At 45.1% G+C, this 12,293-nt stretch overlaps 1 protein-coding gene across 4 annotated transcripts in view; it reads right to left on the reverse strand.

The window, feature by feature from the left end:
- VEZT (vezatin, adherens junctions transmembrane protein) overlaps positions 1–12,293 on the reverse strand; it is a 72,728-nt gene that overhangs the window by 33,464 nt on the left and 26,971 nt on the right. For all 4 annotated transcript variants that reach the window (XM_075600398.1, XM_075600397.1, XM_075600400.1 and 1 more), the window contains exon 3: positions 2,052–2,141. In XM_075600398.1, coding sequence (XP_075456513.1) covers positions 2,052–2,141 — 90 coding nt within the window. The remainder of the gene's footprint in view (positions 1–2,051; positions 2,142–12,293) is intronic.

Raw genomic sequence — 12,293 nt, forward strand, 5'->3', positions numbered from 1 at the left:
CTTTGTTAATTAATTTTTTTTAAGAGACACTACAATATAGGGAATTATAGTACAATAAGTGCAACAAACAAAACTGGACAATGGAAAGGAAAATCCCCAGGAGATCTTACAATCTAAGTGGTATTTAAGGAGACTTGTAGAGACAGTAAGTGGGGGGGATAAGTGCAGTAGATGGCAGTCCTTAACCACGATGGTTGGTAAGTGCGACTGTGGGTGAGGGGCGATGAGTCCAGGCTATTTAAATGCTTCATTTAAAGGCATGTGTTTAGGTTGGACTTAAAGTTGGGGAGAGAAGGTGTTTGGAGTATACCGAGTGTGAGGGAGTTCCGTAGGTAAGGGGCAGTGACGGAGAAATGTTTATGGCGCGAGAGAGCAGTATGAGTGGAAGGGGTGGAGAGGAGACAATTATGAGCACAACGCAGGAGACCATCAAGGACAAAATTAGAACTCAAAGCGGAAATGTAGGAAGGAGCCTTGAAGGTAAGAAAGAGAAGGCAAGAGTTTCGAAACTTGATGGAACGCCAGAAGAGGAAGAAATGAAGAAACTAGCAGAACTGTTCTGGGATAAAGTGAAATGATTCTAGCTGCAGAATTTGATAGATTGCAAAGGAGAAAGCTGTGAGGTAGGGAGTCCTGTTTGCAGAAAGTTACAATAATCCTGATGGGAGAGGATAAGCACATGCATTATAGTTTTAGAAGTAGATTGACAGAGGAAATGGTGGCCCTTAGTAATGTGATGGAGGAATAAGGGACACATTTTAGCCAGAACGTGAATGGAAAAGGAATTGGAGGAGTCAAATGTCACTTCAGCAACAGGATAGATGGTGGTACAGTAGTGATGGAAAAGGGGATATTGGACCAGGTTTAGGAGGAAATATGCAAGCAAAGTGCTAATAGAAACATTCAGCGGTCTTCTTCAGAGTGTGATATAAATGGGTTAATGCTCAGATTTTCCCCCCATCTGCTACTAATTATTATTAAAACACCAGTAAAAATTGTCTTTACCGTAACAAAATCCTATGCCTCCAGAGTTAAGGAGAGGTTGAAATGACAACATGCTAAATACATACCGCACATGAAAACCGTAAAAACCTTTGTGAATGCTTTTGAATTCCCATCATACACACAAAAAAAAGCGCGCGCACACAGACACACACAGACACACACAGACACACACAGACACACACAGACACACACAGACACACACAGACACACACAGACAGAGACACACACAGACAGAGACACACAGAGAGAGAGACACACACAGACACACACACTGGTCAGAAGCGTAGGTGGGCTTCAAGCAGGAGGCTTACACAGGAGCCAAAAATGCAATTCATGTTTGCTTACAGATATGAAACCAGTATTATCCAGGGCCAGAAAGCTCTCTAAGGCAAAGCAGCAATCAGGAATGTACTGATGTAGCAACAGCAGCCACAGTAATCTGCATTCAGCAAAACCAAAGCTTCACCCCTCCAACCCCAGCCAGCAGTTTGACAGTCGCCTTCTATGCCCAGGTTGAAGACCTTCCCTAATTAACTCCAGGAGTGTTACAGTCCGAGTGCTGCTTGGTCCATGGCTTCTTTGAATGTTGACATTTATAGGTCTGAACACGCTGTAAAAATTAAGAAGCTTTAATATTTTGGTCCAAATTAACCCCCAAACCATGACGCATTTCCTTATATGAACTGCAGAGCAGAGAAGAGGAGAGATCAGAGACTTCATTATGTCCCAGCCTGAAACTTGAAAGCATGTTATCATTACAAACCCGGTGGGTTTGGGGTGGCGGATAACTTAATAGAGTTATTAGCACAACACCGCTACTCTACAACTGAGCTAAGAGCTACAAGCATGGAGAATGGGAGCTAGATGAGGGGTTTCTCTTCTCTATCTAGTACACACAGGCGCCTGGAGGCATTAACCCTACACCGCCCAGCACCTTACAACCGCATGAAAGACTTTATTTGAACGGTATGCTGCAGTAATTACATTTGTATTTTTTAACAAAATAAACATGTTATTTATTATAAATACGGAGGATGAGAACTTACCAATAAGTGAACATTTTCATCTTTTTTCTTTTCCGAAAAAAACGGGCTCCAACGTTTCCAAATGTCAGCTGTTCTTGAGTAAATGCCTTGCTGGAAAAAAACAAAAACAAAGAAACAACACTGGTTAAAATCTACAGCAAGCATCAGTAAGTATTTTAGGCCATCTTGTCTTAACCTAGAACTCTACCACTGAACATTAACCTTTCATCTTTAAAACATATACAGTACTACTTTTTTTTTTTTTAAACATCTTTAAAGAAAAATAATGTGACTTTATTTTTATCTTGCAAGATTCTACCAAGAGATTGATATTGCCAAGATTGTCACTTCTTTGACTAGCCCTAGTGTGCAGACTAAATCTATGGGATTTTGGAAATTGTTACTGTCCTAATGTATGTGCTTTACTTGGAGAACAGAATATCAATTGATTGACAGATCACCACCTAGATTGCAATGGAACTTCATTCAACAATTGCAAGAAACCACCACTCAAAATGTATTTGCCCTGACACTCTTTCCCCAGTTAACTTGTACAAAATTTTTAAAAGTGCATTTAAAGCCTCTTCTGTCTCTCCGCATTGAGCCAGAACACGACGTAAAATTCTGGGAATCACACTGTCGCCTCCAAAGAAACGGAAAAAAAATGGATCCCAGAATCCCTTGCTGCAGTTGTAGCATTGTATGATAAGGCTGCGGTCCCAGTAACTGCCACAGCGCGCGGCGTGCGTGTAAGCACCGCCCCTCAATGGGGCTGGGCCCAGTAGTCACCTTCACGCTGAAGGTGCAGCCGCGCCGTACTGCAAGGTTTTTACAACTCAATGAAATTGAGTTTAAACCTTGCGACGGAGGCAAATCCCCGACCACGCCCCCTCCCGTCGCAAGCTTCCCTCTCTCCTGGAGACCGCAGATCGCGGTTAGCGCTGTGCACACGCCGCCCCCCCCCCCGCCAGGCGCGCGTGTCACAGTCATGACTGGGACCGCAGCCTAAGGCCGTGATTATACCAAAAATGACCGTGGTGCGACGCTGTGCGGCTGAAAAAGCGTCAGCCGCATGAAGAGACTTTCAAAATTGTTTTCTTCAGGCAATCGCCGCGTCACGTGAGCGATTCAGTCAATGAGGGCGAACTGCTCATGGCCACGTCTCCCTGTCTCCTCTGCTTTTCTCCTGTCCTTGCACAAGATGCCACTCAGCGGCATCTGGTATAATCGTCGCCTAAGTGCTAATGGCGAAAAGCTGGGTGGCAGACCTGTCTGAGACATGTGAATGTGCTCACAAGGGGTATTTGTATCTGCTGTACACTGTGCGGTGGAGGGGTTGTGTCACTTTTTTACCCACCATAACTTATTGTGTGGTTGAAACCTGATCCAGCTCCACATTGCAAAACCAGTATAACCACTGATGAGACCTAAAAGGTCAAAACAACTGTCTGCGAGCAGGTTTACTAGCAATGCATTTCTTTAACCCAGACTGTGCTGAAAATCTGTGTAATACGCATGTATAAGCTTACAGGGTCGCATGATAAAATGGATTTGAACCAAAAGGTGACTCTGTGTGCTCATTTGCCTGTGATTTCCCACAATCCCTTGCTGCAGTGGAAGCACTGTATGCTAAGAGAAGCTGGGTTGCAGACCTGTCTGAGACATGTGAATGTGCTCACAAGTGATATTTGTATATGCTAAAAATGGACAAAAGCAGCAATAAACCAGATGCTGAAGGGAAAGAAGGACTCGAAGAAATGGGGCCCTACATAACGGCTTGATTTGTTTACATCCGTGTGCCATCTCTGGCTTTAGTAATCAAAAAGCTAAAACAAACTACTGTGGTACTGCGCAGGGTCTCCTGAAGTGGCAGTCCCACATAGCGAGGGAAAAAGGTTTGGTAAACAGAGCTGAACCACACTATTTTTAGCTCTGGGGACCACCCTGGTTGTCAAGACACAGTACTGTACTTATCAGTGAAGTCACTGGGTCGAAATCTCCCTCCACAGGAAATAAAATCTTGCCTACTCCCAGGCCATTTAAAAACCAGGAAGTAATACTTGTAACTGCACCAGTATATCGGGGTCCCCGGAGCTGGAAATAGTACTGTTCAGCTTTGGAGGACTCCCCAGTTAACAACCCATAAAAAGGGGGGTTAGGGTGGATTGTTGCTTTTAAACTACTTATTAATGTAATCACTTCCATAGAAAAATGTATTCCACCTAAAGTAATGTAACGGGAGACCAGAACAATTACACCAGGGATCAGTACACTAGACAGAACGGCAGAGTTGAACAAAGTGAACACATTGCAAAAAGTTTCCACAAACTTCCAGTGCATAAAACACACACACAAACTCACCCAACTGGGGTAACTGGGGGAACAACCTAATGTCCTAAGTGTGGGGACCTGCGTCCGGAAGCTTACTCCGATACGCGTTCTCAACTTGCGCCGCGTGTCCCCTGTAGTATGGGCAGCAGTGCCTTGCGCTCCGCTGGCTAGCAGTTTTAAATTCCCCGCCATTGCTTCACTCCAAACAGCTCTGGCCAACGCTACAACACAGACTGCAGCCACACTGGATGCACCAGACCCCTGCACCGGGTCTCCTCAGTTCCCTTCTGCCGACTCCCTGTCAGATCTTCCTTAGCAGGGGCTCTGCCAGTCCCCTGTCAGCACAAAGCCTTCACCAAGATTATCCAGTCCAGAATGACTCTCGAGACTGGGGAGAAGGCGTATTTATACTCGTCCCAAATCAGGGAGATGCCAGATGCTAGGTAGGAACAATACTCCTTGTGTCTGCACAGGGCCCTAGACCCGGTTGATGAGATTACTGGGGTTGAAGGTGGGCCAGGACAATCCTGATACAAATCACCTTCCACAGACAAACCATACAGATCCAGCCTCAGGGCTTAGAGCTTTTTTGCAGAGCAAGCCCACTCGGCAGGTGGTCGAGCTCTCCCCCATTCCTCTTCAATGGCCTAATCCCATCACAGTGCCCAGGCCTACAATACCCAACTCGGATGTGATTACAGCTCCTTTTGCAAGAGAGAGTTAACCCCTACAGGTCTCCACTCTTGAATCGAGCTGTTCATTACTGTATTACATACTTTAAGAGGAATATATATATCGGACTGGTACAATAAACTGTACATACATAAAAGAACTACATCACATCATTGACAGGTAGGGGTAATGGCAGGTTTAAGCTTCCCCTAACGTCACAAGTAATATTTTCACTTATTTGCTTTGTGTGAAAATGAGTCCGTTTCTAATTCCTTTTGGTCTGTTCAATTCAATTGCTATCTGGTAAACATAGTTCTTTCCTATTACCGCTAAGGCTGCGCTTATAGTGCCGGCGACAGCGACGTCACGCTGCGGTTGCTAGAAAAATCAAATTGACTTTCAGCGATCGCGACCAAGCCGTCGCGTCACTTCTAATATAAGCACATGCGATGGCGGCAATACATTGGTTTTGCCGCGACGTCGCTGTCGCCGGCACTATAAACGCAGCCTTACATTCAATGTGTACTAATGGCAGTGACACTGTTTAAGGGGCTACTTATCTTTTTTTAAAAGTTTGGTTTGGAAACAAAGGACCAGAGCCACAAAACAGTGCTTCAGCACGCCTTCACTCCCAAGCATATGAATGGGAGCTGAGGGTGCCATGCACCTTCTTGTGGATCTGGGCCCCATAGGGAGCACAGACCTGGGAGGGGGATTGGTTTATTCTGGCTGTTCCCTTTTATCTTATGTCACAGTGTGTTCAACAGGAGTTTGCACAGCCAGAGCCCCGGCCCCCTCCCCCGTACAGGATAGGCTAAAGAGAAATTAAACACTTGATTGATAAACACGCCCTCATTCGGAGGCTCCTGATACATGCAATTTGAAATTAGTTTCCGAAGAAACAAAAATAATTAAAATGCCTATTATTGTTTATTTGTAAAGCGCCAACATGTTCCGCAGTGCGGTACAGAGTGACATCAATTGCATAACCTGAATGACATACAAATAAGGCAAGGGGGTAACCAGGCTCAATAATAAAGGTTAAGCCTGTTTGGTTACCTCTGATCCTTGTATTGGGGTTCGGGAGTGTCAGCTCTTGAGCCCAGTGATTGTGTAAGCATTGTAAATAATTATGCGACAATAAAGAATTTGTGTTTTTACTTTCCAGGAGTGCCAGCAAGCAGAGATGGCTAGGCTAGGAGTTTCAAGGGGGGTTTTACGGAGAAAGTGTTGTCAGAATCTGCAAAGCTAATCGGGGTCCAGAGTTGCTGGATACCCCAAAAATGTACCCGGGAATCAGGTCGGAATCCTGGATACATATAGGCACATTGCTCTGGCAACTTTTCCCCTTGAAAACGCTTGCGCGACTCACCGCTAGGATTCTCTGCTTCAGCACAGACCAGAAAGGTAAATGGGGCATATGGATGTGAGGTGTCCCTGGAATGGTAAAGGGGTCCCTAGGTAGAGGGGGGATGCCCAGTTAATGCCCAGGTCACCCAGAACCCGGAAACCGCTGACGAAGCCAATTTTGAATGGTGAAACACGTAGGGCTATTATAGCACCTAAACTGGACGACAGCAGGAGAAAAAGCTGTGTCCATTAAAGGGACAGCCATTAAGACCGGAGGAGAACGCAAGCACCAGCAGTTGAGAAAAAAGTGAGTGTACAGAAGCTAAAGTGTAATTACTGGTTAGATGCGGGGACCGTTGATGTGAGAGGTCCGCAAAGCCGAATCCCAGGGGTAAGAACACACTTAACTCTTTGCTGGTACACTCACCTAATCAAACACCAACTGAGGAACTCTGTATAAACAAACATCACCAATATAACCAGTGCATAAGCTATGCCACATTTACCACACATTGGACTAATCAATCAGCCCTGAGAATATTGGCGTTCTACATCTGCTTATCAAGTGCAGTTTATCTCCAGTGAGAAGTAACATAAGCAAACATTTATATCCCCCCTAATCAAGGAAGAAGGGATATCTTCCAAACAGAATTTAAAGAGACTCTAAATTTCTTTTGGAATTTGTTATATGTATACGAATTAGGATTCATAGATCGCATTCACATCCATTACTGTATGTTTTTAGTTATTGCTATTATCCAAGTTAAGTTTGTCTCAAACAGTAATAATCACACTGGGAACGATTTATTCCTTATATCAGCGGTGCGCAAACTGGGGGGCGCGCCCCCTCGGGGGGGGCGCAAGATTATGTAGGGGGGGCGCAGGCTGCGTGTGGAGAAACCTGGGGGCGGGCGGCCAGAAGCTCCGTGCAGAGGCTGCTTCCAGTTCTCTGCTGTGTCTTGCAGAGGGGGCGGGGCCTTGCTGCGGGGCCTTCCCTGCACACAGACAAGCCCTTCTCCTCCTCCTGTCTTTTACCCGCCCGTTTTCAGCAGCACATGGGGGGACCTGAGCAGGTTTAGTTACTCTCTCCCCCTACCCACCAGGTGTGTGTGTGTGTGTGTGTGTGTGTGTGTGTGTGTGTGTGTGTGTGTGTGTGTGTGTGTGTGTGTGTGTGTGTGTGTGTGTGTGTGTGTGTGTGTGTGTGTGTGTGTGTGTAGAAATGTGTGTATATGTAGAAATGTGTGTGTATATGTATGTGTGTATATGTGTGTGTGTGTTTTGTATGTATATGTGTATATGTGTGTGTGTGTGTGTGTGTGTATATGTAGAAATGTGTGTGTATATGTAGAAATGTGTGTGTATATGTAGAATTGAGTGTGTGCTGTGTTGGTTGTGATTTGAGTGGGTGTTGTGTATGTGTGTGTGTGTATATGTATGTGTGTGTGTATATGTATGTATGTGTGTGTATATGTATGTATGTGTGTGTGTGTTTGTGTGTATATATATGGACTGTTGTGTGTGTGTGTGTGTGTGTGTGTGTGTGCTGTGCCTGTTGGTTGTCTGTGTGTGTGTGTTGTGGTTGAGTGTTGTGTGTGTTGGTGGTGATTATGTGAGTGTTGGTTGTGACTGTGTGTGTGTAGTGATTGAGTGTGTGCTGTGTTGGTTGTGATTTGAGTGTGTGTTGTGTGTGTGTGTGTTGTGATTGAGTGTGTGTGTTGGTTGTGGGTGTTGTGATTGAATGCAGCGTTGCACAAACTGAGGGGGGGACGCCCCAGGCGCAAGATTATTTAGGCGGGGCGCGTGCAGAAAAAAAACCTGGTTGTGCAGGCGAAAAAGATGTGCGCGCGCGGGCGGCCAAATAGAATAGTGCAGGTGGGGCCACGTGATTCGGAGGTACGCGGAGGAGCACGCCTCAGCGCTGTGATGTCAAACGCCCCTCCCTCCGGTGTCTGCCTACAATAGCGCTGTGGTCCTGCTCTCCTCCGCTGGCAACCTGCTTCGCTGCGATCCTCTTCAAGTGTGAGGGTAGGCTGCCACTATATCAATCATACTATGAATGTACAGAAATAATAAAAAAAAGTGTAAACACTTCCCCGCTCGTGCTTGCTAAATGATGCAGGACACCCTGTGCTCATGCTTGGAGAGTTGGTGATGTCACCGCTCTCAGCGGCAGCGTGGACGCAGCCTAATTTTGCAAGAGCGAGCTGTTGAAGTATGTAAGTATTTAGGCTGCGCTTATAGTGCCGGCGACGCAACGTCGCCCGAAAACAAATGCATTGGCGCCGCCGCGTGTGCTTATAGTAAGCGTGACGTGGCGACGCGATTTTTTGAAGCTGGCAATATTTGATTTTTAAGGGGCTGTCGCCTCATATGACAGCCCTGAACCAATCAATGGCCTGGTCGCCCACGCCGCCGCCGCAAAGCGAAATACAACTTTCGCTAGCGGCGACGGGTGACGTCGCGGGCACTATATGCTCGGCCTTAGACATATTTGTATTTACATTGTATACCGTTTAATAAAGGGTTTTTTTTCATGGGATTTTGATTACATCAGGCAGGGGGGCCCGAGAAATTTCATGGATAAAAAGGGGGGCTCGGCATAAAAAGTTTGCTCACCCCTGCCTTATATCATGCTTCCCCTTACTGTAACAGCAGCAATAGAGTGTGTTTGAAAACTCAAGTTAGTGCTTGGATTTTTATATTGGTATTGTTTTCTTTGTTGAGTTCAAGCTTGAACTAGGTTTAGGTCCACCAAAGAATGTATTGGTTGTATGTATTTTATTAATACATTTTATATTTTGTATCTGCACAATTTTCACATTCTTGGAATCTTTGTACTATCTGCTTCTGGGGAACGCAGGTTTTCCATAAATAATACATATTCATGCGCTCCGGTGTATACCTTCTTTTTTCAACTTATTGTTTTTTGGGGGATCTGAGAATCCCCTTTCATACATCTAAGCAGCAGAAAGTTAATTAAATTATAGCTCCCACCCTATACATTATATTATTTCAAGTACCGCCTTCATTCTTTTCCTTTATGATTTCATGAATGAACTCTGAAATACTTTAAGAAACCCTCAGCCAATCCGGAGAGCAGATTCTAAGCGCCAGAACATCAGCAGGAAATTCAAAACGACTAAAAGATGCTCTCGGAGGAATAGCAGCGAGCCAGCTTCAGAAAGTCCCACTTTTCGGGGCCAAGTTTTGAGAATTGAACGTAGCGGTCGTGGCTAGGATTGCAAGACGAAAACAGTTCCAGGACGTTTGGGACCAACTCCCGGTCAAGTGATTTCAGCATCTCCAGAAGAAAGAGAACGGTGGCTTCAGGAACTTCAAGCCGTTTTGAGTTCCAGGACATTTCGGGCTGAGTCCCGGTCAACTAAAAGCTTTGGTTCTTTGCTTATTTCAACTAGGAAAGGCTAGTTCTTTGCCCCAGATCCCCAGTAAGTGTGTGTCTCATGTAATTTGCGTCTGACAGTGTTTTTGCCTGTTTAAGTGAATAAATGACAATTTATTTCATCAACTCGTTTTGCTCAAAGTTATCATCCCGGTATAAAAGGTGTAAATCCCTGGTCTCCTGTGACAGTAAAGCGCCAACATATTCCGCAGCGCGGTAGAGTGACATCAATTGCATAAACGGAATGACATACAAATAAGGCAAACGAAAAAATATTGAGATCGGTAGGACTGCTTCAAAAACCGGAACTCACCAGAATGGGAAAAATGAAAAAAAGGTTTATTGATTACATGCTAAAATATAAAACAAACAAAACAAAACACCAAAAGGACAAAAATCTCCTCCCACGCGGTTCGCACCGGGTCTGGCTCTTTTCCTTGAGACAGTACCAGACCTGGTGCGGAACACGTGGGAGGAGATTTTTGTCCTGTTAGTGTATTTTTTTTGTTTTATATTTTAGCATGTAATCAATAAACCTTTTTTTTTTTTTTACTTTTTCCATTCTGGCGAGTTTCGATTTTTGAAGGGGCAGCAGTCCTACCGATCTCAATATTTTTTTGTTTGCCATACTGTGATTGGAGTGACACATATGCGGGTCACGGAATCATCCATAAGCGCCGGATCATCGAGCGTCTAATCAGCAGGGGAGAGACGGTGATCTATAGTGAGCAATACGGTTCCACAGGGGGCATCCCGGAGGCACCGGGTGAGAACCTCAGTCCCAGTCATCCCATGGAGTGAAATCCCTACCTCTTGAGTTAACCTGGGTTTGTCAATTGTCTTGCCCTCTGCATGTGTCCTCTTCTCTCCTGCTCTTAACCTATATTAGAAGTGGATGTGTGCTTTGTTCCATTTATCATTCCCTGCTACAAATATCAACTGAATAAAATATACTATATTTTCATGTGATTTCCTTGAGCTTATATTCGGTTGGTTTGACATTCAGACATACAAATAAGGACAGACACAAACAGAGGCAGATGGTAATGATGGTCCTGCTCGTGAGAGTTTACAATCTAGGGGGAATAAAGGGAAAGCTGCTTAATGTGTCAAGGAGTTTACCTTGTGATGGGTTATGGTCCAGACGCACAGTTGGTCCCATTAAGAGGCTTGGGGGGTATGGATGTTAGGGGGTGTTCAATAGCATGGAATTGCTAGCACAATATGGTTGGCTGTTGTTAGGAGTATAGATAAGCTTCGTTAAAATAGTGAGTTTTCAGGGAGTTTTTAAATGTTAGAAAGCTGGGGCACAGTCTCTGATGGTGCGTGGTAGGGAATTCCAAGAGAGGGGCAGTACGGGAGAAGTTATAAGGTGAAGGAGAGGCAGATGTGGGCAGAACGGAATGCGCATTTAGGCATATATTTGTGGATGAAGGACTTGGGCTGAGATGTATGGGGGGGAGGGCAGCATCGTTGAGGGCTTTGCAAGTCAGAACTAGGGTTTTACATTTTATTCTGAGGATATGGGAATCAAATGTAGGGATTTGCGTAGTGGAGCGCCGAGTGAGGTAGACGAGTCTGGTGGCAGCATTTTGGATGGATAGAGTGAGAAAAGGGCGTATCCCCCGCAATATGTCAGAGTTGGAGGTGCCAGGACTTTGTGAGGGCTTGAATGTGAAGAATAAAGGAGAGGGCAGAGTCAAAGATAACATCTAGGCAGCGGGTTTTGAGTATTGATGAGATTGTGGTATTATTGACAATGAAGGAGAGTTTGGGAGAATGGGTGACAATAGAAGGGGGAACATTAGTTCTGTTTTGGACATGTTGGACATAGGGCAGGTGAATGCCCGAAACGTGTTAGAGGTTCCTCTCACAGTTCCTGTGAGTGTGTGTTTTCTGATGGCCCAATAAAGAGTATATCATTTTTTTTACCCGAATACTTGATCCAGCCACCGTCTTTTTTCTGCCTCGACAAGCAGTGAACTGTTTGCACTTTCCTCCACGGGATATCATCTCATTCATCTGTGAAGTAGGTGGCAAGGTCTTGGGATGTGAAAGTGGAAGGGGCGAATGTGCAGAGAAGGGAGTTAAAGATGGAAAAAGGTGTTGAGTATTAGAAGACAGAGTTAGCAGGAGAGAAGAAAGTAGGTTTGCTTGGCAAAGGAGAGGGCAGTGTTATAGGAGGAGAGTAGGAATTTATAGTGGAGAAAATCTGCTTTAGAGCAGGATTTTCCCCAGTAATGTTCAGCATTGAGTGAGCACTTTTGGAGGTAGCGGGTTGAGCTTGTGTTCCATGGTTGTGAGTTAAGCTGTCAGGGGCGACGTGTGTTGGCAGAAGCGGTGTTATCTAAGGCTGATTAAAGTGTACAATTATATAGAGAGGCTGCCAAGTCTGGGCAGGAAATGTGACAGCTGGGAGAGAGAAGAGATAGTCAAGAGGTTGAAAATTGGAAGGGGTCTAGAGCATGTAGGTTTGTGCATGTGCGTGTGGAAGTAGGTGTTGGGAAAGG

Source organism: Ascaphus truei, chromosome 5 (assembly GCF_040206685.1).
Source record: "Ascaphus truei isolate aAscTru1 chromosome 5, aAscTru1.hap1, whole genome shotgun sequence".
In the NCBI taxonomy this organism is placed as follows: Eukaryota; Metazoa; Chordata; class Amphibia; order Anura; family Ascaphidae; genus Ascaphus; species Ascaphus truei.